Genomic DNA, 27,542 nt, shown 5'->3' with positions numbered 1-27,542 from the left:
ACTTGTCACATGATGAATGACAGCAGATCCAAGATGGTGGACTTCCTTGCGGAAAACAACGCTTGTGGACAAACAGTGTTAAAGCTTGTTAGCAGGGGAAATGCTATCGTTGCAGAACTGCTGCGACTCTCCGATTTTATACCCCCTGTTTTTAAGCAGGAAACAAAAGAAGATCGCGATAAATATGGCGAGATTTTGGCGGACTTCTCGTATTTCAAGGGGCCTGATTACTATGAGAATCGTATAGATTCCAAGCCGGTACGTAAAATAAGCTGCTGGTCTTTTGCTTTTCTGCATTAATAGTTCTATTTCTATATGCGTCTTTTTATTGCGTCGTGTAAGGCAGATATTAAAGGGCACAAAAGAATGTTTTAGATAATTGGGACGTTCTGTTTTCTCTTTAACCTCAGCTGGGTAGGGGAGGGGAGGGGAGTGGGATGGGGTGGTGCTCCGGGGGAGACCCATCAAACAGGTGAAGTTGCACCTACACACAAGTAGAGCCTTTTCAAGGTGCATCCGAAATGCAATGAAATACAATGGAGGTTTAAAACAAAAAGGCTCCTTTTTCAGTTTTGACGATTGCAAAGGACTGCGGATGATTTCAGCCCTGGATTGCAGACTCGCCAAATGTTCTATAAGAAACAAACTAAGTCCTCTGCCATTATATATGATTGCAGAAGACACTGAGATTTTCTGTCTCTGGTGATTGTCAGTGGTCGACTGTGATAAACATGGATCCTGTGATCATGGCTGCAATTGCTAGTTGACACTCTTTCCATTGTAAGATTATTGTGGCTAGACCCAGATATTTGCAGAATGAATTAGACACATGGTTTCAATAAAATCTGGCACCCACTAAAGCTCTGGTGGCTATTTGGTTGTGAATCACTGGCTCTACAGTGTACGTGTAATTCTTGCATCCAGTGCAACAATGGCCACTTTCATGCTAAAGATGGATTATCCATCCAGATGGATGACTTGCCTGACAAATTATCCATCCTCGTGTGAAAACAGAACTTCACAGAAGATGGATTATCCACCTCAGACGTATAAATGTCCTCATAAACCGTCTCAAGAGATGGATAATTAGACTGATTTAAATCAAACATTATCCATCTAAAATTGTAACCGTCCTGTTTTCACATTAAGATGCTTAATCTGCTGGAATGAATAATCCATCTCAGATGGATAATCCCTGTCTGGGGTGAAAACAGCCAATATATCATGCCAGACTAATTTTTAAAAACAAATTAAACCAATATTATAATTTTTCAAATAGTATGTTTGTTTGCATTTGAGTGAAGAGATGGTTTCTGTGATCCTATATTCATCTGCAGTGGTTTGGTGTCACAAGGAACCAATCTTAAAATTATTATGTTGTTTTCTTGTGTTTTATTTCTGTACATTCACTTGCAGGATCTCCAAGATCTTGATGAAGAATTTAGAGAAAATCACATTGAAATTCTTACCAGATTCTATAAAGCCTTTGAAAGTGTTCACAAGTACATCACTGATCTAAACAGGTAAATGTTAGTGATCTATTTCTTTTTATTATTTTATTGCGTTCAACATAGTAAGAACGCACTCCTAATATGGATTTTACAATAACTGATTGGCTGATTGGCTCGTAGCTATTGTCTATAAGAGTACAGACAATAGAAATGACGTCAGATGTAACACGTGCACTTTCTCAACGAAGAAAATAGCCAATTCGGATCGTACTTTTTCCATGTTATTGTAATAAACAAATCGACGGCAGTTTTCTATGGTCTATACTCTTATAGACCATAAAATGAAGTAATAAAATGTCCAAAACTTGGCAGTGAAACCACTCGCCTGCGGCTCGTGGTTCCACTTGAGTTTTGAACATTTTTTGACGTCATTTTATAGTCTATAAGAGTATAGACCCTAAAAAACTGCCTTCGATTTGTTAATTGGAGTTGAGATTGTATGGGACAACGTTGATTTCCAGAATGGATGGATTGATCTTGTCAGAATCTTGGAAAGAGTATCTGGTCTCCCCTGCAGATTCTTTTGCTGGGGTGGATGACATCATCACCAAGTTGGCAAAGGAGAGAGAGCCTGGGATCAAGATAATCGAACCCACTCCCTAATCTTTGATTATTACTAGTTTTTATTTATTTATTTTATCTACTTTCCCATCAAAGATGAGTTTCATGTATAGTTACCATCATGGTGAAATTTTAATAAATCGGTTGGACGGTCTTTTCTGTAAATTTCTTTTTGTATGACTTTTGTGTGACTGTATACGCCGTACACTTAAAAGTGATGTGTATATAATTTTTATTTAGATATCTAGAAGATCTCGATGAAGGAGTATTTATCCAACAAACACTGGAGAGCGTATTGCTCAATGAAGATGGAAAGCAACTCATGGTAACACCGTCTTATTTCTATCAAGGATGGTACCTCCTAATACAGAAGTATTTTTGCGCAATTTATGACAATGCGGGAAAAGAAGATTTTAGTAAGGGCTGTTGGAATCCAAAAAGAAAATTGGGGGTAATCACACATTTTTCAGAGGTAATTAAGCAACAATAATCCAAAAAAGCAGTAAAATACAAAGCAATGTATGGTGTTTTTTCCATATTGAAGCTTTATTATCTCTGAAAATCTATGGTTACCCCCTATTTTCTTTTTGGATACCAAGAGCACTTGCTAAGTTCTGCTTTCTCCGCATAGTTTTAAACCGCATAAGAATATCCCTGTATTAGCAGGCACCACCCATAGGAAACCCGAGTATCTCGAGAGGTGCAGAATGTATGCGCAGTAATAAAAGTACAGTTGTAGGCACCCCCTTAAATTGTGGATCAGAACCAAAGAGACTACTAACAATATGTGTATTTTATTTATTAATTGTTGTCTTGTTTTAAATTTTGAAACAGTGTGAAAGTCTCTACCTGTATGGCATCATGCTTCTAGTCATTGATATGAAGTTTGAAGGAGATGTGCGTGAGAGAATGCTGGTATCCTACCACAGATACTGGTAAGACATTCTGTCAATAGTTTTATCTCACATGTAGTTATAATTAAAGGGTTTCGGAAAGACTAGTGCAAGTGCATTCTTTGCCTTGAAACTGAAATATTATTGCTTCAAATAACCTCCATTTTGGCACTGAGACCAACTGTCTTGTAACATGCTTGTGTAAGTTTCTTACATGATAACAATTTACTGCTCTCTGTACCATAATAGAGCTTATCTGGTCAGGAGCAATTTCAGTTTCAAAGCAAAGAGGCAGTTGGTCAAAATAATGTTAGCCTTTAAACCCTTCAATTGCAATTCTAAGTGTTTGAATGTAACACCACAGTAAATATTACAGATGCCACTAAACTTTAGGGAAGCTGGTTGCACCAGAGAAGCAGCTGATTGTAAACTAAGAAAAGTGTTGTATGGCTGTCCCTGTTGTTTGATTTCCTTTCTGATTGGTCTTGACTTGTGTTTGCTTTTATAGTGCAGCCAGAGCAGATGTTGACTCCAATATAGATGATGTGTGTAAACTGCTCAGAAGCACAGGATTTTCAGTGGCCCCTGGAGCCAAAAGACCTGCCAAGTACCCAGAGGATTACTTCCGGTTTGTACAGCACTAAAACTCGATTCTTGATTCTATCAAATCCATAATTATAATACTAGGAATGCTCAGTCCTTCCGCTTGCCACTGTGCAGAACGAACACCAGGAAGTTTTCAATTTACTTTCAAGGTCCAAACTTTTATAATTCGCTAACTTCTGACATAACTAGTTCTCCCTCCTCCGCTTCTTTTAAAAGAAAGCTTAAAGAATTTCTTCTTTCTAGGTATTAACTTCTGTAAGGCTGTAATTCTTAACTAACTAACTTACTTAATACGTGTATGTGTACGTGTGCGCGGTCAAAGTTAATTTACCATAAGTCCATATTGTAATTCTAAGATAAGATTAGTTAAGTGAGGAAGCCTGACTTGTTATAAGCCTCGTGGTTTCTTTCAGGTTTCCTCGCCATTTATTTTCTTTCTTCAATTTTTTTCTTCATTTTTTCTTCCCATCTGTAAATGTTGTGTATATGGCGAAATAAATATTGTATTGTATTGTATTGTAAAACATTGTTATTTACCAGTTAAATACCCATGTTTATAAGGGTAGATCGTAAAATGTATATTAGCTGCGTTTAAATTATTTTCCATAGAACACAAACTAAGATTCAAAGGATTGAACAAACTGGCCACTATGTGCATATTGTTTCTCTACCTCTCTCCTGCACATGGGACATATGAGTTCATAACTGGATTTTATTTTTTTCTCAGTGTGCAAGCGGTCGGAATTCTATCAAACCTGGGTGGATTTGTTGTCATGAGTGATTTTGTGCAAGACTTGGGCCTTGTTGTCTTGTAGAAAAAATAAAAATGTTATTTACGGGCCTAGGTCATTGTGTATTTGAAAAAAACTATGCCTCTAGATCTTGAGTATGGGTCAAGGGCCATACCCAAGACGTTGGGCACAGTTTTTCCTAATATGAAGCTCCCGGCCAGTGAATAACATACAGTACAAACACCTGTATATACATGTACATGTACCCATATGATTATGTCAAATGTCATTAATCATGACAATTCATCAGTTCCCATTTTGTACACCTGGGTAGAGAGAGACAATGTAAAGCTAACCATTTTTGGTTAGTACCCATCACTGACATGCTTATCAAGTGCAACTAACAGTAACTGTAAATTCCTCTGTTCCTCTACATGCAATGTAGAAAGATATAACGTCCACATTACAACTTCTCGTCGATTTAAGTGTGTCATTCAGAAATGGGAAAAACCGCTGGATTTTGTAGCTTGAAGGCTCGTTTTTAGTCCTTTGGGCATTCACTTCGGGAGCCACCGAAAACGTGTTGAATAAGTTCGGTTTCATTTGTTGGAAAAAGGTGAGATCTTTTGGATGAAGACCTAAAGCAACTGCAAAGGAATGGAACAATAGCGCAATTATGCGACCACGAGCGGCAAAGTTTATTATCGTATCCTTTTGTTCTTGATGTGTGAATAAACTGCATAGAATGCTTGGGACTTAACATGCATTTAGTTTTTTTCGCAAAACATTTTCAAGTTCGATATTTATTTATGAAAATAGAGCATTGCGAGAGCTTCAAAAAGAGATCTTGAACGAGGCTTTTTGGTCAATGTAGTCCAAAGTTCGATGTTTGTTTGTTGATCGGCAGTTGGAACTGCAAAGTTAATTTATGCGAAGCCGTCTTCTTCTGATGCGTGTGTGAATTCCCGAAGGTACTATTGCAGAGAGTCCTGAATGAAATTTAAGTTCATCCCGAAAACGCTGCTCTTTTATTTGTATTTTGTTAACGAGAAGGTCGATTTGACGGCTGTAAAATGTGGTCTGAATGAGTTTCTGTGCTCGAGATTTCTCAACGATGCGCCGTCTGACAGTTCCGCAGCCGACTGCTCCTTCTCCTTTGGATTTTGAATTATTAAAGTTATTCCCTACAAAGTAAAAAAGTTGTTTGACGAATTTCACTTTTTTCTTTAAATAAATCAAATGAAGCCTGGATTTTTTAAATTACTGCAAACGCTGAGCATCCTGAGTTCTTGATATTAACAGCCGTGTTTACGTTTGATATTCGAGATCGTTCCGATAAGCGCGTGCTTGATCATAAGCATAAAATAAACTTTAAAAGTTTAGAGATTATCAAAGAAAAGTTGCAGTCCGACAGCTTTAAAAAGTTTTTTTGCGAATGAAACTGAGCTATTGTTCGTTCTCAGATGATAAACAAAAGGAAATTGTCACACATTTCCTCAAAGGGCCTTCCGATTTCTATAGTTGTCTTATGTTCCCGAGTGACATCCAACGTGAACACAGATGAATCGGCAATGAGTCTAAACAATAGCATGAATATATGAATACTTAACGACCCACAAAACGTGGGTACACACTTACATCGACGTAAAGTTGTCATGACTCTAACCTTAATAATCACCTTCTTTAATTAACTGAATGGCTTCAATTAAATAATGTATAAGTGAAAAATAGTGTTACTAGTTGTTGCTTCATATCTTTTTCATGTTACTTATTTTTACTTGTCAGGCGCATTTCAGTACCTGATACATTTGTGGATATGTTGATTGGTCGTCTTCGCTCTGATGATGTCTATAATCAGGTTTGTTGTTTTAAATTATGTATATATTGTTTTTTTTTTTACTGTAAGTTATGTCCTTGTTGTGATATTTCCTAGCTACTACTTTTATACTTCTTGGATAATATCATTACGTGTTTGGTCACATTAATAAGCTGCTGATAATAAATTTGTTCATTAACCAAACCATTTTCAAATTAATTGCATTGGATGGTACTTTTTCCATTAAAATTGGCACTAAAAGCTGTTATTCGTTATCCAATGTTATCAGCCATTAGAGCCAATTGGAGACAACATTTTCTAAAGCTAATGAGCAACGCTAATTATGTTATACACTTATCAGTCCATCATATCCAATGAGAATTGTGTTATTCAATATAAGGATAATGGTGTATAATGATGGATATAATAATTGAATAATAGGGATAACTAAGGTTCCTTTCACAGGTAAAATTTCAGATGTACCTTAAGGAGGGTATTGTTTTGTTCAATAGTGCAGGGTTCTTTATTTTTTTCTGAAGAAGTTCTTAATGTTGAATGGACAGGCATCTTTCAACCATTTGTTTCATTTAGATAAACATTCGATCTCTTCAGTGGCAGGTACCATGTTCAGAGTACATGAGTGCCAGTACCCGAGTCCCTGCTTCTAATAAAACCTCTGAGAGTGTTTGAAATTTACTATAAGGAAGCTCACGGTGAAGATAACTGTGGATACATGTTTGTTACAGATGTATCATGGATATTGCTCTTACTTTTTCATTAAAAAGAAAAGTTTTTCCTTAGATCTCAGCCTATCCTTTGCCTGAACACCGTAGCACAGCTCTGGCAACCCAAGCATCCATGTTGTACGTCATCTTGTTTTTTGCCCCAGACATCCTGCAGAATCAGCAGGCGAAAATGAGAGAGATTGTGGACAAGCATTTTCCTGATAACTGGGTAAGGTCAATAGGTATTTTATAAATACAGTACTCCTTGCAGTGTACAGATGAAAGACCTTATACACTTCCTTGTTTGTTGCCCCATTACAGATCACATGATGGTACTCTAGGGAGTAGTCTCCTTCTTTTAGAATTGGTCATATTTACGCTGGCATGTATTATTTACTTCCAAAAAGACAAAGGATTGATTTTACTGAGAATATCATGACTTTGTGGTTTGTAATGGGCAGTTGGCATGTAGAGGGAAGAAGGTCTACTGAATCCTGAAAAAACTGGTTACCCAGTAAGCAGTCCAGAGTTTGTCATTTGGAATCCATTTCTCAAACCCGCTGAAAAGTTTTTAGGCTCAAGAAGTATGTTTCCCAATAATATTTCAATGTTTTAAGAAAAATTGAATTTCAAAAATGAACATTGTTTGAATGTTTTTGGGAGTTTGAAAAAATGCATTCCCAGACCAGATACACATCATGTTAGGCTTATGTTAGACTTATGTTGAAGGTTGCAAAATAGTGCATTGTGCTATCCTAATCCAAGTCATCTGACATTTCTTCAGCATAAAAGATCTATCCCATCATGTTCTACAAACCCTTCAGTGTATAGTGTATGTGTGTTCTAGGTACATGTCCAACCCTGTGTTGTAGGACATTGCCCAGTAAGGTAAAGTCGCACAAGAGCCTAAGTGGCCCATACGGCCGGAGCTTAGCCCGGTTTCTGTAGCATGAAGCAACTAGGAGTATTGCTACTCCCCCCTGGATGGGATGCTAGTCCATCGCAGGGTTACCCCCAGCAGTATGTCGCCGGTACCCATTTATACACCTGGGTGAAGAGAGACAATGTGGAGCAAAGTTTCTTGTCTAAGCAAACAACACAGCAATGAAGAGACCAACCTGGCCTCGGACCAACGACCCTCAGATCCTCCGACCGTCCGATCGAAAGTCCGACGCGCTAACCACTACACCACCGCGCCTCCACATTGCCCAGTGATGGGCTGTTATTTCCAGTTCTGAAGTAAGGAATGATTGATTACAGTACATTGTATTTCTGTGCAGGTGATCAGCATCTACATGGGAATTGTTGTGAATTTAGTTGAGGCTTGGGATTCCTACAAAGCTGCCAAAACAGCCCTGAACAATACTCTTGATGCCACTAATGTCAGAACTTTGGTAAGATTGAGCATCTTAATTTAGTTTATTTTGTTTTGTAAGACTGCATGCTTCTGGTCTATTATGTGGATACAGGTACACTGTACATTGTATTTGTATTCTTGGTATTGAACTGGGCCTATCTTGCAATTTAGGCTCTTGAGGGTGGTGGGAGGAGGGGATGGGGGATACATTAAAAATGTTTGCATGTGAAAAGGTTCCAAAGTGTACAAGTCTTGTACATGCATACATCCTTATTACATAATTTAATTTCTTTTTCAACCTTCATGCTTTCTCAAGAGTTTGTAAAATATACTTTTATATACTGGCCATTGTAATGTGCTCTACCGTGCACTAACAGGTGACTCTTTTTGCAGGCAACCAGATTCAATACCAAAGTTAGAAGCCTAAATGCAGAGGTAAGGTGTATGTAAATGAACTTAATATGGCTTTGCTTTCTTTAAGCAAGTTGTTCCTTCTTTCTTTTGATGTGCTTTTGTTTTGTTAGTTTAGTGATCATCACAACACATACTATTTTTTTTATTCTTACATGTAGTACAGAGTGTACATCTACAATAATTGATGATTCCAATGATCCTATCCTGTAGGTGCTCAATTATCTTAAAGAAGGGGTTCTTGTGGACGAGTATGTACTGGATCATATTCCAAAACTCATGAATTGCATCAGAGACTGTAATGTCACACTCAGATGGCTTATGCTGCATAACTGTGAAGGTAAATAAGTTAAATAGTCATGAAAGTGTACAGAAAAATACTCAAGGGAAATTACTGTCAAGTGGTAAAAGTTCATTGGTTGAATGATTTTCAAGCATAGCATAGCATAGCATAGCATAGCATAGCATAGCATAGCATAGCATAGCATAGCATAGCATAGCATAGCATAGCATAGCATAGCATAGCATAGCATAGCATAGCATAGCATAGCATAGCATAGCATTGCATTGCATAGCATAGCATAGTAAAGAACAGAATAGAATAGCATATAGCACGGCATAGCAAGCAATGTAGCATACGTGTAGTATACCACATATACATACATATAGCATACCACAGCATAGTTCATACATTTTATTGTATGCTTGTAAGCATCTGCATGTAAGTGTGCATATTACAGTAAAACACAGCATGAAAGGTAAATAGTTCTCTGTACTTAGCCCTTACTTGGGCATGCTTCAAGATTTATCATCCCACACTCAGTGACCAAATTGTCTCAGTGTTGTGGCCACCAAAGCAATCTGGAAAGGTGCTTACTTGTAGGACATTCCAACACTAACAACATTTGGTTAAGAACTGATTCAAATGGGATTTCTGGAAACAAAATATTAAGATAATTACATGGAGTGGTGTGCCTTCATATGAGAGAGTGCCCAGTTGGGGGTTAGAGACTGGAAATTCCACTGTACATGTGCATGTAATAATCAGAATGCTATACACAAAATAAATCTCTTGTTTTTTGTTTGACAGCATTTGATTTGTTCAAGAGGTGTCGTACTCTTAGAGAGATGGTATCTTCCTGTGGATACGACCCAAGAGCTGTGTTTGAACTCCTGTTGAACACAGCTCAGTTTGAACTCAAATTGAAAGAGGTACTGTGCCTGTTCATCGCTTTTAGTATAATTATAATTGTTGGAAAATACAGATAGGCTGGCCAAAACAAGAGTGTTAATTCACACAACTTTCCTTGTTCTTCTAAACTTTTACACATGCATAGAATGTGGATTTTGTTTACAATAGCTTACAATTGACCATTCATTCATATTATACAATGTGGTTGTTTACTTGAGTGTTGTTCGATAATTAACAATTGGTTCATGCTTTAAGCATTTGTATATTGAGTTATGATGTGTGTGGGAAGTTTGGAGAGAAAGAGAGAAGTGCGTGCCTGGAGCAACTCCAACTTCTTGAATGCTCTCCAAACTTCCCAAGTGCATCATAACTTGATATACGCATGTAGCTAAATGCAAGAACCAATATTGTTTTAGAACATTGCCAGTGTACAATAAAAAACTTGATGAAAGCTGCGAAAAGAAGTTGAAAAAAGACAAAAAAAAAAAAAAAAAAAAGAAAAAAAGAAAAAAGAGAAAGAAAAAGAAACCAACCACATGAAGGAATCTATAAATTGAAAAATGTCTTAGCATATGTAGTTTGTTGTCCATTTTCTCAGCCATTCTTGCATTAAAACTTTTGAGCTGGCTTCTGTGCTTGTTCACCATGAAGCATTGTTATACATATGTTCGTTTTGCATGTACATTTCTCTTCTGCGATTCACAGATGTTCAAGCAGATGCTAGCGCAGAAGCAAGATCAATGGGAAAAACACAGGGTGGAAGGAGTTGAACGCATGGATGAGCTGTCAGAAGTGTTTTCTGGAACCAAACCACTTACAAGAATTCAAAAGAATGGTACTGTTCTACCTTTGGCAGGGTACATTGGGTGGTGCCTTAAACTTCAATACCACTTATTTGTATTTTACCTAACATTGGGGGCAATAAAATCAGTCGTATTAACCCAAGAAATCTGTCATAATTTGTTTGAACAGGGTATACAATGTCTACATTTGGCATAATTGTGACAATGAAAATAGACAGTGCGCAGATAACCAGTGTCTGTAGAGCTGGATTGATGATGTATGAGAGTTTGTCACTCGGGACACAGAAAAGTGTCCGTTGTCTGTATTAACCGGTGTCCGTATCAAGAGGGTTAATTGTAGAGGAAATACATGAGCTTTTCGTCTGGACAGACGAAATTGTCTGTAATATCCGGGTGTCCATATTAAGCAGGTGTCCATAGAGTGGAGTTCCACTGTACTTTAACCATAATTGCCTCCTTTGCAGAGGGGAATTACAAGCATGCAGTGTTGTTCAGTAGTTGTAAGGGCATTACCTGTTTGAGTGGCTAACTAAGGAGAAATTTGATGGTTGTTGCTGTTAGGGCTTAAAGGATTAAATTAATACTTGTTTATAGAAAACCTTCAAGCTTGGTTCAAGGAGATGTCCAATCAGATTTCATCCTTGAGCTACGATGATTCTACTTCTGCTGGGCGAAAAATGGTGCAGCTTATCCAAGCCTTGGAAGAGGTAACTAGTATCATTAACTTTCTGTATCCCCTTGACCTGTTTTACTTGCAATATCAGGCTTCTTTATTCATTTAAAATGAGGGCCATACATAATTCTGAAGTATAACTAATTCCCCTATAATTATAAGGTTCTGTAGGTATCAGTACAGCACCAAAGGGTATGGTTTGGTCTGAAAAAGGGTACTGGAAAAAGTTTTTCTGAAATAGGGTCAGCGTTTGGATAACTGAGCCCCTCATGCCAAACAAAATTCAGGGAAGTATGCACCCCCCCTCCCTGGGCTACAGTAATAGCAAAAAGCACTCTTCAAAAGTGTTGTCAGTAATGGTTATTGGTTACCAACTTCTAGGTTCAAGAATTTCATCAACTGGAGAGCAATCTTCAAGTGCGGCAGTTTCTGTTGGAGACAAGACAGTTTTTACATCAGATGATCAGGACAATCAACATTAAGGAAGAGGTGGGTGTTAGACTGTGTTTAGTGCATCCCTGTGTAACATATCTGGTTTAAGTTTTGCATATCTCCTATAAGGGAACTGGGGCCTGGGGGATCTAGACTGAAATCTTTTTTTTTAAGTGACAAGAAACTGTGATGCTGTGTCGGCGGGGATTAGAAACAAATGTTTGGTTTATCAACAGAGATGATAACTGAAGGTAAATTGGCCACTACATAAAAAATTTGAATGCAGCCCTTTGTCAGAGTGAATTTGAATTGGATTCGCTCTAATGAAGGCTTAACACTCAAAACAACAACACTCAAATCTCTTTACGGTGGCCAATTTGCCTTTAGTTATCAAATCTGTTGATAAACCAAATATAAGTGAAAAGAATACCAATTTATGAAGTTTGCCCTTTTTTGTGATCGCAGATTTTCTGTTGTTTTTGTGTTTTTCTTACCGTTAAGATAATTATTTTTTATAGGTACTGATTACTATTCAGTTGGTAGCTGACCTGTCATATGCCTGGAACATTATTGATAGGTAATACCGAAAACAGTTGATTTTTATTTGAATTTTATTCATGTTAATGCACTTGGTAATGACAGTCTTTTACATATGTTTGTTGTTTTAATGTTGCAGTTATTCAGGATTTATGCAGCAAGGAATTAAGAGTAACCCTCAGCTGGTCCAAAAATTAAGAGCTACTTTTCTAAAGGTGAAATAAATGTTCAAAAACAATTTGGAATTCTGTTAAAATTTGCCTCTTGAGTATGTTAACAACATAACGTAGGTTTATACATTATGTCAAGCTTTGCATTTCTCCTGTAAGAGAATTGGGTCCTGGAGGATGACAATGATGATAATTTTTATAGTTTTTTGTGTATTCGTGATGTAGTTTTGTATCTTGTTTACGATTTGTCTACAGTTTCATTGTTTGGTTGAATACATTTTTTTTCTGCTTGTTACTATCCACTGACGTTTCATGGCACAATTCACTCGAATCTAAGGCTGCTCAGGTTGTCGAAACGTCAGTCAATGTCACCTCAGAAACTCATCCGGATGATCATAATTTAGGTACTTGTGACATGACTCCTAGGTTCAAACCATTAACACTTTCAATAAAGCCATTAATTATTTAACTGCAGATGAAAATATCGTATGAATGAAAGACCTTTGTAGATAATGATATTTTGGTGACATTTCCTCAGATGGCATCGGCCATGGATTTGCCGCTGGTGCGCATTGGTCAAGCCAACAGCCCTGATCTCGTGAGCGTGTCCCAGTACTATTCTGGTGAATTGGTGGCATATGTCAGAAAGGTAAGGATGCAAGACAATATCTTAACAAGGCATGCCTTAAGATTGACAGCTGAAAGACAGGAAAGCACTCTAGCTAAATATTGGATTTTCATTGTGAAAAGCACTTTTACTGGCTTTGTTCAGCTTACTCTTTTGTCAAAATTTGACCCAAAGCATATGACTGTTATATGAAATAAATGTGATCGTATATTTCCAGCCCGGTGAATAAATGAGAATGATGTATTATTCTAGAAAGTGACACAGGCATAGTCGGAAAAAAGAAATCCGAGTGCTCCTATCAGGAGCATATACCACACGTTCGGCATTCAAATCCTAGCACTATGCAGGATTTTTGTCCCATGAACCTAGTGAAACGGCCTTAGCTCCCACGAGTCTCCTGTAGCTCAAGTTTCAAGTTTATTCAAAAATGTTAATATACAATTAAGGACGACACTAACCCGCAAGTAGCTAAAGCTAATCTAGGCGGGTAGTGAGAAGACTAATTTATAAGAATTAATTGCAGTTTACAGAAATCTATATACAGTTTGTCAGTGAGCCATACAAACATTGAAAAAAAAAAAAAAAAGAAAAAAAAAGAAAAAGAACATAAGTGAACATATGAAGAAAAAGTGGTAGAGCATCTCAACTAGTAATCGGAAGGTCTTAGGTTCGACTCCTGATAGGAACACTCGGATTTCTTTTTTCCGAGTATGCCTGTGTCACTTTCTAGAATAACAAATCATTCTTATATGACTGTTGTGGTTCAAGTGAACATTTTTATGCAAGAGAATCGTGAGTCGAGGTTGCCGGCTCTAGATAAGCTCTAGTTTGGCGTGAAGATGGATTATTACAGTTGTAAACGAGTGTTTGGTTTATCAACAGAATTGATAAAGTAATTTGGCCACCGTAAAGAGATTCAAGTGCTGACGTCTCGAGCGTTAGCCATTGGCTCTGACTGACGAAGATTGGCTGTGACGAAGGACTTACGCTCGAAACGTCAGCACTCGAATCTCTTTACTTTGGCCAAATGACCTTCAGCTATCAACTCTCTTGATAAACCAGACATTCGTTTCTACTCCCCACTGACGCAGGACCACAGTTTCTTTAGAAGGTAACCCACTTATCCATTTATTACACTTGTATGTAAGAAACTTAGTTGCATATTTAGTTTTTGAGCAAAATTGTTAAATAAACAAAAATATTAGCTTATCTCTTTTCTTTAAAATTTCTTTGGTGCGTGAAACTGAATCATTCATGGTTGGAAACAGTCAAGCGTTGGTACACCTCTTTTCTTTATTTATTCCTATTTGATAGAGGCTTTTCAATTTGTTGTTCCTACGATGTTCCAGTGTACTAGCCCATTTCAGAGTAGCTTTGAACCTCATTATGAAAGCGAGGCTTCGTGCTCAGTTTTCATTCATATGCAAACAAAACTAGTTTTGACATCAAAAGCTTTGCACCTAGCCTCGCTTTCGCTATGAGGGTCAAAGCAACTCGGAAATGGCCTATTATTTAGTGCGACTTACAGGGTGCCTAGTGAAGAGGTACTTGGTAAATGCTTAACTAATGTCATTTCCATTATTTTTCAGGTTTTACAGATTATTCCTGAGACCATGTTTGGTCTGCTAGCAAGAATCATTCAACTGCAGACCAGCAGTGTAAAGGAGGTTAGTGCTGTTGTCTATTTAACAAATAGATTCCGTGTTGCCATGCGTCTGTTCAGTAATAGAACACAGATGACGTCAAAATGTGGTAAGAACGTCACTGATGTTCTTACAACGTTTTGACTTCTTCTGTGATCTATTCACTGAACAGACGCACGGCAACATGGAATCTATTTGTTTTATATAATAAAGAAGCAAAAGTTGTTAATGGTGACGTCATCCATGCGTCTCTACTCCAACAGATCATAAGTGAGAACCACTGAATCAAAATGCGTGTAGAATTCAGCTTATTATATAACTTTCAATTGAGATGAGTTCAGGAATGTGTTTCTGCAGAGGGAGTACCAACTGTGGCATCTTTAAGTTTAAGGTGATACTGTGTACATGTATGTTTCGTGTAGTATGAGTGATGTGACATTTACAACTTATTCTTTTGAAACTTCTCTGTAATACTGACTCTTGAACCTTACTTTTATGGGTGTAGGCTTTATTGAACTACATGTCGTGCGTGGTCAAGATGGCGAGATATTCGCCAGCACAAAAAACGAATGAGGCCAGTATGGCCATCCTCCCGTGTAGGGAAGTGGTTCTTCTCTATTACTTATGCAACGAAATAACCATGACGTTTAGGGAGATTCAGTACATATAACTCAGTTTTACTTAAATTCCAGGGTTTAGGTTTAGATTGACTGCACTAAAAAAACACTAAGAGTATAAATTTTCCAAGTTGATTCAAAGAAAATTTGACTGTTGATTCCGAATGGTATTGTAGTAGTTTGCGGTTCATAATGTCCACGCATTTTGTTCCATTAGGTTCCAACCAGGCTGGAAAAGGATAAGTTGAGGGAATATGCACAGCTGGATGAGCGATATCAGGTACGTTTACATTGCGATAGTCAGACAAACAAAACAAGCCAGGTGGCTTCAGTCCCTTCTTACCCTCCGTACCTTACAGACCTTACGATCAGTGATATAAGTGTTGAGATACTGTGTTTTCCAGATCTTACAGAACTTATCCCATCTCTCCCTTCCCCCAATAAAATCCCACCCTCTCCTCTCAACTGATGTGTATTTTTGTAACCCAGCCTTTGCAGGAAGTTGTCTCTGCGTTTTTCGTTCCTCACTGTAGCATGGTCATAGGCGTAAAACTGCAAAATTCTCATCACTCGTGGCTGTTTCAGAATTTTGCAACTTTAATAAATATCACAGTAGACGTAAGGACGGTTTAAAGTTATGTGCGAGTGTCTTCTAAGTTCTTGTCATTTGATCTTGAAATTGAGGTTCCTCAGTTAGGATCAAGCCTATAACACCAGAATGTTGTTGCATAAATTTGATGTTGCTTTTTCTACAAATACACCCAGTCAAGGTCCAAAACTAGTTTATTGAATGTTTGCGGTGGACTACATTGTTATGGAAGGAAAAAAATTAATAGAATCAAGCGAGAGTGGAAGAATCAGTACTGTTGCGTTGCCTCTTGCTTATTTTAGGGCTGGTATTCGGTTTTGGATTGTCTGATGACAGTTGCCTCAACCGGGATTATTTGGGATAAAAAAGGAAACTTCACCCATACATACAGTTGAACCAGCATTAAGTGGTCAGTCTTGCGGAATGGCTAAGTGAGCGCTTAATACAGGCTGCACAGAGTTCGCGTTAAACACAATAAAACGACATTTTTATAATATTCGATAACTTAATGTACAGTTTATGCACAAAAGTGCTCACAGAATCACTCACTCGGTTAAGAAACGGTAACAATAAATTGGTACGACAAAAGAAGAACAAAGTACAGAAACGGAGTAATAAAACATTAATGTCAAGATATCGCACGGTGGTTAGGCACTGAATTACCTGGCAAGCTATTTGTTATTATTCTTGAGTACCCTGCAAGTAGAGATCTCTTCGATCTTCCTTGAAAATTCCTCTCCCGATTTTTCTCGGGAGATCGAAGGTATCTCTGATTAAAGGGTAATATTTGAGTGGTTTCCTTTTACAAAGTGACCGTTTAAAACAGGTCAGGACAATAGAAACAGCTCGTTGGGACTTAGTGAAAGGTGATCGCGACCGCTTAATACTAAATAGAGGTCAAAATTACAGTAATTAAGGGAAGCAATTTTCGGGATTTTGACTACTGACCGCTTGATAGAGGGTGACCGCTTACTGATATAAGTTCGGGTGTATCTGTTTTGCTCAGATTGCCAAGCTGACTCACGCCATCTCAGTGTTTACAGAGGGGATTTTGATGATGAAGACAACTTTAGTGGGGATCATTAAGGTGCGTACATGTACATGTAAACAACATGAATAAACTGCTGTTTACAAGCAATCTGAAGACTCCTTTTTGATAGTTGACATACATGTACTGAACAACTGTAATAGTTGACATTGTAATCAAGAAAGAGCAAAATATTTCATTATAATATCTACGTCTATAATGCAGTCAATTCAAGGAGAGACGATTAGTGAGCCCAAGATGTCTGTTCGAAACAAGTTTGTCTTTTTCTCAGTCTTAGGGAAAGCAATGTACAATCCTGGCCAATAATTTCTGGGACAGATACCAAAATAGTGTTGTTAGTGTACATTTGTATTCTGGATATCTATAACCAGTCGCCATAAGCTTGGTGGCGCTGTCATTACGAAGTTTTGGAACCCCCCCACCCCCCCCCCCCCTTTCCCCAAGCAATGTTGGTAGCGGAATAAGCCACTGAAATTTTTCAGACTGTACACAAACACAGCAACATGATAACATTGCTTGGGGGCGGCGAGGCATTTCATGTTGAGTTTTAGAAATTGTCCCCACATGTTTGGCCAGGATTGTAGTTTCCATAGGTACTTTACATGTATCTAAAAGAAAAGACAAAAAAAAAAACAAAAACAAAACAACAATGGTTTCTTTGAACATGAGGCCAAGGGCGAACGTTTTTTGACTGTCGCATTACTAGGGAGGACGGCAGAGTTTTTTTCAAATTGATTCCACTTTGGAGAGGAAGGGAACAAAAAACTGAACAATTTGTCGAATAGCCAAATTGTCAGGACTTTCTTACCGAGGTACCAGCTGATATTTTTCATTTTCAGATTGATCCAAAGCAGCTGCTGGAGGATGGTATCAGGAAAGAGTTGGTTAGACAGGTGGCGTCTGCTCTGCACACTGGGCTCATATTTAATCCGAAAGCTAAGGTATATGTGTACAGTGTGCAGCTAAACATAAACGCCCTTTAATCTTGGTCAGTGGGTGCTGTAAAGTAGTGAAATTGATACGCCTGTACTCTTTAGTATTTCAGTAATTCAGGTGGAATGAGACTGCACTTTTAGCCTGGTTTCTGTAATAAGAAGCTTCATCGGTTATTTCCTAGTTTAGTCCTCCTCGCCACTGTTACCATCTGATTCTTTCTTTCCTTTTTTGTGTGTAATTGTAACGTGCATATGTGAGGTGTTTGTTTCCATTGTGGAACGTGTCTTTTGCCAGTGTTGTTGTGAGTGGTGAGCCCAATAAGGTCTGAGATGTGGTAGTTTTTCGGTAAAAACACTGCCCAGGTACTTCATCTTCAAGGCTGCCGAGTGAGTCACAACATCTTTGTTTTTCCCTGGTGTCTAAGCTAAATGATCATCTAACACATCCCAAGACATCCTAAGTTCACTAAGGGTTCAATTCCAGATAAGTAGAAGCTGATGTATCTACATATACGTAAAGTGAGAAAATGATTGTGTTTTGCCAGGAGTAAAGATTGAGTATTTTAAGTGCTTATTTGTCAATGTGCTTTGTTGCGTGCGATGTTGGGAAGGCGGTCTATTTTTTGGTTAAGGAAAGACATAATATCCACGTTTCTTGAGATAGCATAATAAGGAGTGTGATAGTTCCGTCAGAAGAACAAATGAATTTGACCGAAGCGAAGTCTAAGAGCTGAGCTGAATGGAATAGGTATTTTAGTGCGTCTGGAATGATATGAATATTAAAACAAGGCAGATTGATGTTTGTCAGTAGCTGTACATGTAGTGAAAAGGTCATTTGTGATTTTGCCATTGTGGAGAGATATCTAGAAACCTATTTTCAGTGGAACCTCGATCTAACGAACCTCTATATAACGAAGTCCTCGCTATAGCGAACGATATTCTCCAGCCCGATCTTTTCAGTAAAATGTATCAGTGGAACAGAACCTCGACATAACGAACCAATTTCCCTAGTCCTCTTGCACGTCGTTAAATCGAGGTTCCACTGTAGTTGTGTATAGGTTTTTTTAATTCTTTGTTTTAGTGATTGTAATCCTTCATGTTTGTTGTAAGACTATCTCACGGGAGATTTAATGTTGATTTATTTTCTAACAGCAATCTGAACTTGACGTAAAGCTGAAGGAGCTGGGTGGACGAATGGACGGCTTCCGTCGGTCGTTTGAGTACATCCAAGATTACATTAACATCTACGGTCTGAAAATCTGGCAAGAGGAAGTGTCAAGGATCATTAACTACAATGTAGAACAGGAGTGTAACAGTTTCTTGAGGGAAAAGGTCTGTGTTGTCTTGTTCGTGCTTTGTTTTGCCGGCGTTCACTTTGAGCAGGTTTCAAGATAAAGAGTGGAAATACAATGGACCCCACTTTCTCGAACGCTGGCTATCACGAACTTAAATCCATTATCCCTAATACGGCTACAAGTGTATCTTTAACAGTTACTCCAGTACATAGCATTGCTGAAAGGCTCGTTGAAGTCACAAATTTGACGACCAAGACCGTTTCTTGAACATTTTGCCAGCTCTATGTACTAAATAAGGTGAACTCTCTCAAAGCAAACACTCTAGTAAGGATATTTGTCAAGAGTGGACACCGTTAAGTTGGCTGGTCTCGGTTGAATTTCACTTGTTAATCTAACTAAACTCTCTTCAGCAGTAGACAGTTGTATAAGATGAACAGATAGGGCTGGTCCTTTGGGTAAATGCAACAACAACAACAACAACAACAGCAACAACAACAAAAACAATAACAACAACAATTTATTTGAAAAACAACAGAACGAATAGTTTGTCCCGCAAATAGTTACAAAACTAATCGAGGCGGGACAAGACGAATACAGGAACACTTTAAAAAACTAACGAGAATTTACAAATACAGACATGCAAAAACTTTACGTAGTGACAGAGTAGAGAGAGTTGCCTGTGTTATTAAAAATTTGAACTGAATGACATTAATCTCGGTTTACTGTCCCCTGCGTGGCAGGCGGAAGGGAAATCGGATGTGCGCGCGAACCATTGCCACGCAAACTAGTTTTACCGATGAATCATATTCACTGAAACTGCCATATCTAAAATTAATCATACGGAAAACGTAGAAATGACTGCTAAAGAGGTTTTGCTTCATTTAGGTATTTTAATTATGAAGTTTCTTGTTTTCTGTTAGGTACATGACTGGCAGTCTGTCTATCAGTCTACCACAATCCCCATCCCGAAGTTTCCTCCTGTTGATGAATCCGTGAATTTCATTGGAAGATTAGCAAGAGAGATTTTGAGAATAACGGATACCAAGTAAGCCGCTTCATTTGTGTAAGAAATATCAACTGGCATTTATTTTAGTAAGTAAATAACTATTCCAGTATCGCCGTGATCGCTAATATCACTTGAGTAAACAGACTATTTTTTTGCGATATCTCCTTCGAACCGCGACCGCGAAACCTCTGTTTACTCGTGTTGTTAGGGAGGGGAGGAAGGATTAAAAGGCCGATCAAGCAGTAGAGTAATTGTTAGTAAGGCACTCTGGTGTAGAGTTGCTTCTAGTGGAAAGCATATCAGACTTTCGATAAGCATGTAGCGAGGGTTGATTGTTTCGTTATTAGGCAGATTTGAGCGCCACTTTTACGGTAAATACTACCACACGATCACGATTTTCTCGCCTATTTTCATCGATTCAACTTTTCAACGCACGAGTACTTTTTATGTTTTTGAATCGTTCTGGCATGATTTTCGGCCTAAGTCTAAGCTAGTTGCTGTCTTATATTATATTTTGTGTAAAATAGTTGGTTATCTGTCAGCGTTTACACAGATACGAAGCAAAAGGAACGAGATTGCGAAACGATCTTTGGTTGTTGCAGTTTGCCGATTGCTGTGGAACGCGCGCGATGCTTAATCTTCGTATTGATGGTTATGCCACAGTAATGTTGCGAATGTTCTAAAAAAGTTATGAACTTTCAAAACGTCACCAGTATCCATTAATCATAGCTTTTACGAGGAGGTTTAATTTAGCTGGTCTCGTTTTCAGTAAAGACTCTCCTTGAATACTTTTTTAGGACCACATGTTATATTGATCAAATGGGAGCGTGGTACGACAGCCGAACAAAACAGGAAGTCATGAATTTGCTGATTCTGAAGAAACTGCAGCAGGGTGTTGGCTCATTTGGCCTGACAGGACTCGACAAGCTGCTGTCGTTCATGATCGTTAAAGAACTGCAGGTTTGAATATGGCTTCGTCTCGACCTGTCCATCTCTGGAGTGCTGTAATATTTTAGCTGCTGCTGTAGCGAAGGTCCAGTCGATACTGGAGCTTCTTGTTTTGTTATTGCAAGTGTTCATAGAGGAAATTACACGGAGGCGCGAAGATATGAATTATGAATTTTATGTCCGAGTGGTAAAAACAATATTTTACGAACGAGCCAAATCAATCGCTCGCCTTTTTTCAGCCACTGTTTGCATAAACAACCGTGAAAGGCGGGAAATGACGTCATCAATATTCTCACTAGTGAGGATATGGAAAATAGACCACTCGGGACCCGGATTTAGTTTCGTATGAATTTTACGAGTGGTTTTTTTTCCATTAAAACACTTGTGTCTATATAATAAAGTTATATATCCTACTTACATGCAGCAAAATTGAAGCTTGTGTTAAAGCCATATTTTTTTTTTGCGAAATTCTTCCCTGTACTAACCATGATGTCTATACTAGGTTTGAAGTTTTAGATTATTTTTGAGCGTTTTTTAGGGTTTTCATACGCTAAGAGTGTACCAGTCGCAATCTTTTTCGGTTCGCTGGATTGCAACCAACTCGACATGACCATTTTGAAGAGGGCATTATTTTGTCTACACTGAGGTCATTTTTCCTTTTGTCGTTGCTGCTCAAACTCAGCTGTTTACTCTTCACTTTGTTCTGTTTTGTAGAAATTCCAGGCTCTACTCGTAGCATCCCTGAAGGAGAAATTAGTGACTGACACCTTGACAGGACTTTCAAAGATTCTTACACCTGTCAAGAGTCTAATTGGTACGTAAATCGTGGTTCAATAGACCTCTATCGCACGGCGGCCATGTTGAGTCTCAGGGAAATAAAAAGCTTTGTTTTGCAAGGCAAGCCTCGCACTGAATTCGCGTCTGGCCGAGGCTTGCCGTGCGAAAACAAAGCTTTCTATTTCCCCGAGACTCAACATGGCCGCCGAGTGATAAGGGTCTATCTCTGTATGGATGATAGAAGGGAATAGCCCATTTCACCGGTGTGTTATTAGTAACCTGGCCTTTGGGTAGAAGCGAGGCTGTATCTGACTTGGTTTTGATACAAACCTCAGACTAGTTAGCATAAGAACAGCATGACTTTCATACGAAAAGCAGCCAGGTTTTATCAAAACAAAGTCATTTACAACCTCGCTTTGTCTCGCGGCCAGGTCGCTGAGCACACAAATGTAAAATGGATTCTTTGTCAGCCGAGCGATTTGACCCACATTTGCTTTGATTATTTAATTGCGGAGAAAGAGGCATAGGAATAACATGACGTAGCTTTATACTTTTTTCCTTCACATTTAGCCCACTTTTGGTGGAGCAGGGATGGTGCAGGGGTAGTTCGATTCCCAGGTTCGGCGCCATATATGCGTTGTGTTGTTGATTCTCGTCTTCGCTCTTAGAGGTTTTTTACCCCCCCTTTTTTTTTTCTTTTTTTGTAACCGTTTGCCCCTCTCGTCAAAAAGCAAAATTTCTAAGTCCAGTTCGATCCTGAATCTGAGCGTCACAGTTTTGTCAGTTGTAACAGACTGTTAAGTGTCACTCTTGCTAAACGAGCTGATTTATTTATTTATTTTATTTAGGAACACCTTACAGAGTGTATCCTCCAGTGACTCAGAAGTTGGCTCGATTGTGGACTCAATATTGTGAAGCTATCATGAAGGTAAAGGGGTTAGTTTGTAAAGAAACTGTGGTGCTGCGTCGGTGGAGAGTAGAAACGAATGTTTAGTTTTTTCAACGGAGTTGATAACTTAAGGTAAATTGGCCACTGTAAAGAGATTCGAGTCCTGACGTTTCGAGCGTTAACCCTTCGTCACAGCGAATGGAAGGTACACGTATAGTAGATTTACTGGTCACGTTAAGTCGCCATGTTCTTGGTGGTTTGCCTCTGCACCTTATTGTAAGCTAATTTTAAACGAAACTGAACCATTATTTCTTGGATTCCATTTATTCCAATAAGTCCTCTAGCCTCTTAAAATAATACCAAAGACCATTAACATAGCCCATTTCAGTGTTGTCTCTGTTACTTTTGTTTATTGGAACAATTCTACTTTCGCCTAGGTGGGTCAGATGCAGCTTATCAGAAGACAGATTGCCAATGAGCTCAACTGCTCATGCAAATTTGACTCGGTAGTTCTGTACAATGCTCTGGACACATTCAACAAGTAAGAATGGTTTATGTTGCTACAAATACATCCGTTTCCGTCAGATCACTTTTCTGTTCTAATACAAAGCTGGAAGCCTCAAAATAAATTTGAAAAAGATGTGTTATTCATTTTCTCGCGAACGTGGGATCAAGAAAAATGTGAGTCTTCGTTGAGAAGCAATCGAGCCTATGGCCTTCCGTGCACCGCTTATACCGGTGGGGGTGGGATGCTCTAACCACAAAGAGCTTATTGGGAGACTCGTGGGAAGCAAGACCATTTACTAAGTTCACATGTAACACGTGTCCTGAATACTTTACGGATCAGTGATGTCGCAAATGCCCTATTTCAGTGGTGTTAAATAAAGTGGTTATATAAAGCGAAAAAGGTAAAATTTGGCGTTAGATTCTTCTCAAACTTCCACCAATTGCTCGCTACCATGTGCCGGCTTCAATTTAACGGCTCGTGCTATATCAGCTTGAAATAGATTAGAAGTGAGTTTTATTTTTGCATCATTTTAGTGCACTACTGCGTGATGTCGAGGCGCATTACCAGGATCCTACTCGGCCATACCCCAAGGAAGAGAATCCACTGATGTTTGAGCTCACGTCATATCTTGAATGGGGTGGAATTCACAACCCGCTAACCAAGGTTAGAGAAGAGTGTCTTTCAACTGCTGTGGTTCAATTTTGTTGTTGTTCTTCTTCTTTTCAGTTTCATAGAGATAGACGTCAAGTATAATTCTTTTAAAGTGATTTTTACTTTACATTTTTAAAGTTCTGGGCCCAGTTGTTCAAAGCCCGATTAAGCTAATCCTGAGTTAACGTGAACTTTGATTCGAGTTTAATTAGTAATCAGTAAAGATTCTGCTAAAAGATTTTTGTCCCTCAGTTCTGGCTTAGACTTTTCTCTTCTGTTAGCTTGCAATTAGTCTTTAAGAACATTTTCAATGAGTGAGATGAAACCTCGGTTAACTTTAAGTCGTGGATTAGCGTTAATCGGCTTTCCAACAACCGAACCCAGGTCAAGTTAAGTACAGTCGTGAGTACATGCCGCTTCAAACCAAGCTTGCATCGGCTTTGGCCTCTACTTACGTGTTTGCGTTGACACGCAGCTAATTTAATGCACCGCATATTGAACAAATTCTCGTGTCATCAGACATAAAAGCGACTCTTTCAATAACTTTGCTCGTTTAACTTTTGTTTCGTAGATTTATATCACAACAAAGAAGTACCCTTTTTTCGCTCTGCTGAACTTTCTGTGTGTGATTTCTCAACTGTCAAAGCTCGTCTACGTTAAGAGCGTTGGTAAGAAAATCGCTTTTTACTTTTACGTTTTTACTTTCCTTCAAGTGTTGTGCACTTTAAGTTGTAGATACGTAAAAACCAACATTTTCAAATTCAAATTTGACCTGGAAACCGTGTACGAATAGCCACTCTGTGGATGTGATCATTTATTTATTTAGATGCCACAGGATATCTAGTGCCTTAAAGCAGGAGCTAGCCGCGGCTATTCACTCATGGCAATGCAAACTGAAAGACAAGTCTTTCAAAGGGCTTGTTGAACAGAGATTTTACGGCCTCGCCAACTACACTACCAGGACTGTATCTTTTCACGTAGTTCTGACATTGAGAGACAAGCCTGATTCATCATGATAGTCGCTCGATTAAAATTTTTTAAATAATTCTGAGGATTTTGTGCTCTCCAGAACCTCTTTCTCAGCTAATCCAGCAATTTCCTCTGTTTTGTTACGTTAGGTACAATGGTTGCCAGACGCCCGACGGATCAAATTGACAGCGCACCTTTCGTAGTAGGGATGATAACAGTCCTAAAGCAGTTCCATTCAGAGTACACGGAGCAGTTCCTGGCTTGCTGTGGACAATATGTCAGGTCCCTCATAGAAGCAACTGCTACAAAGTAAGTGTACACGTTAACAGGGGAGCTATTAGTTTTTCAAAAGAAATCTTAAAATTAAGATGAATCGACGTCTTTATCACTAGAACGGTGCCTACTTTTGTTACTACGCATACGTTCTACGAGATGGTCCGAGAAACCCGGGTTTCCTATGGGCGGCGCACACTAATACAGGGATATTTTTGCGCGGCTTATAACTGTGTGGGAAGAGCAGATCTTAGCTAGGGTTGTTGGTATCCAAAAAGAAAATTGGGGGTAACCATGCATTTTTCAGAGCAATTGGTTTGCATTTTACAGCATTTTAGAATTTCAGTTGTTGCTTAATTATCTCTAAAAAATGCACGCCGGGCTACCCCCAATTTTCTTTTTGAATTTCACTAGCCCTTGCTAAGATCTGCCTCTCCCTCACAGTCTTAAAGCGCCCAAAAGTACTACTTTATTTGGAGGGAACGCTTTACCGTTATTTCTCACCAATTTAAATTTCTGTTTTTGACGTAAAAAATACTTGTAGTTGGGCAATTGCAAGGGACCGTCCCTCGTGTGACCGGGATTAATGCCTTTCTAGAGTTGATTGCTAAAATGATTTATCATTTCTTTTATTTTAATGGGGAGGCACCTCGCATGGGGACTCACGGCCAATTCGCTCGGTTAACTACTCTTTTGTTCTTTTTTGTAAGCACACAAGTATTTAGTTTTTTTAGTATAGCCCAATAAGTTCCTAAAAAATTACTTTTAATGTTGACAATGATGTTACGAGAAATATCGAAACGTCGACTCATGTTTATTTCTTTTGAAAAGTTTAACCAAGCCTTTTTTCATTCGATCGTAACTAGTTTTGCCCAACAGTGCCACATAGAACCTATCATTTTGTTGGCAGTGGGGTAGGAATGAGGTGGGGGGAGGGGAGAGTGGAGGTTATGCACTTGCTTCATAAAGACACAAGGTTCTCACTTGCTTTGTTTATTTTGTAGCGTTAGGAGCAACGAGATCCCAGCCGAAGTTGTTAATCTGTTGGTTTTCATGGAAGACTTTCTCATGTACAGTAAACTGCCTAGAAAGGTAGGTGGAAGTATTTTTCCTTGAGTTTTATTGTTGCAGGAAGCGATTTGTTCAACTTTTTAAAGTTTCAATCCATTCCACCTGACTATCTGCACCCGAGGGCACTTGTGTACACTACTGTAGGAACTTTATCAAAACTGGATTTGATCTAGATTTCCTTTGGGTCAAAGTCTGACTTTAGTGGAGGCGCGGTGGTGTAGTGGTTAGCGCGTCGGACTTTCGATCGGACGGTCGGAGGATCTGATGGTCGTTGGTTGGTCTCTTCATTGCTGTGTTGTTTCCTTAGACAAGAAACTTTGCTCCACATTGTCTCTCTTCACCCAGGTGTATAAATGGGTACCGGCGACATATTGCTGGGGGTAACCCTGCGATGGACTAGCATCCCATCCCGAGGGGAGTAGCAATACTCCTAGTTGCTTCATGCTACAGAAACCGGGCTAAGCTCCGACCGTGTGGGCCACTTAGGCTCTTGTGCGACTTTACCTTTAAGTCTGACTTTAAACTAGGAACAGCCGACATAGTTCCTTAACTAGTTTCTTATCTCCACATTTCTATATTTTCTCCTCAGGTTGTCGAGGCTCACATTCCAAGTTACATTTTTGATCAGTTCAGAGTTCATCTCCCATAACAGCTTAGCTTAAAAACGTTTTAATAGAAAAGACGATAAAGAAAAAAAAGCTAAAAAAATATATCCCCAGAAAATTCGGTCACCGTCACTTTCTGGTGGTGAAAGGTTTTGTTTGAATTTGGTTCATGACTGAGACTTTTCTAGTTACCTTTAGCTTCAAATTAGATTTTAAAACTAAATTTCAACGAGCGAGATGAAAACCCGGTTAACTATGTTAATCATGGATTAGGCATTGGCGTTAATCGGCTCTCGAACAACCGGGCCCAGATTGATCAAAATTCGCCGTGTTAATCAAGTACTCGATCCCGCTCTCTCTGCGCGAGAACCTCTTCTTTTCCTCCACGCCGTTTACACGAAAACGATTTTATAAAATTAGTAGAAAAGAAAAATGTGTACGTTGTACTAGTCATGTTCTTGTATTTTGTGTGTGTAAGTAGTAACAGAGCAAAGAATAAAAGAGATTTAACAGCGATAAAAGTTGTAATAGGAAAGTTGTTTTTTATAAACATACAAATCAGGTGTAGAAAAGACGAATGTAATTGTCACTAAAAATTGTAAAAAACATTCTTGATGTCATCGATGAGAACTTATTGTCATTTGCAAGTAATAAACATATTTGAATTGATAA

The 27,542-nt window shown here is 38.6% G+C and overlaps 1 protein-coding gene across 1 annotated transcript; it reads left to right on the top strand.

The window, feature by feature from the left end:
• The first annotated feature begins 22 nt into the window (after positions 1–22).
• Positions 23–27,542, top strand: LOC146479474 (WASH complex subunit 5-like). The gene is made up of 32 exons (XM_085110337.1): positions 23–258; positions 1,417–1,523; positions 2,313–2,397; positions 2,907–3,007; positions 3,474–3,593; positions 6,088–6,160; positions 6,920–7,072; positions 8,124–8,237; positions 8,594–8,635; positions 8,825–8,951; positions 9,702–9,823; positions 10,509–10,638; positions 11,201–11,313; positions 11,661–11,768; positions 12,230–12,288; positions 12,388–12,463; positions 12,957–13,067; positions 14,636–14,713; positions 15,524–15,586; positions 16,902–16,982; positions 17,783–17,884; positions 19,031–19,210; positions 20,094–20,218; positions 20,977–21,139; positions 21,842–21,941; positions 22,753–22,832; positions 23,231–23,334; positions 23,835–23,964; positions 24,524–24,620; positions 25,071–25,230; positions 26,199–26,286; positions 26,855–27,542. Exons 1-32 carry the CDS (start codon positions 34–36, stop codon positions 26,912–26,914), a joined length of 3,477 nt encoding a protein of 1,158 aa, XP_084966463.1. The 5' UTR covers positions 23–33; the 3' UTR covers positions 26,915–27,542.

This window comes from Pavona decussata, unplaced genomic scaffold, assembly GCF_977016875.1.
Source record: "Pavona decussata unplaced genomic scaffold, jaPavDecu1.1 SCAFFOLD_58, whole genome shotgun sequence".
In the NCBI taxonomy this organism is placed as follows: Eukaryota; Metazoa; Cnidaria; class Anthozoa; order Scleractinia; family Agariciidae; genus Pavona; species Pavona decussata.
The sequence above is the reverse complement of the archived record's forward strand: the minus strand, read 5'-3'. Positions and strand labels throughout refer to the sequence as shown.

What these genes read in the sequence shown, in the direction of transcription:
- LOC146479474 (XM_085110337.1), top strand. Translation starts at nt 34, where the DNA reads ATGGTGGACTTCCTTGCGGAAAACAACGCTTGTGGACAAACAGTGTTA. An exon ending in TATTTAATCCGAAAGCTAAG is followed by an intron (nt 17,885 to 19,030) that starts GTATATGTGTAC and finishes ATTTTCTAACAG; the next exon opens with CAATCTGAACTTGACGTAAA. An exon ending in ACAGTAAACTGCCTAGAAAG is followed by an intron (nt 26,287 to 26,854) that starts GTAGGTGGAAGT and finishes TTTTCTCCTCAG; the next exon opens with GTTGTCGAGGCTCACATTCC.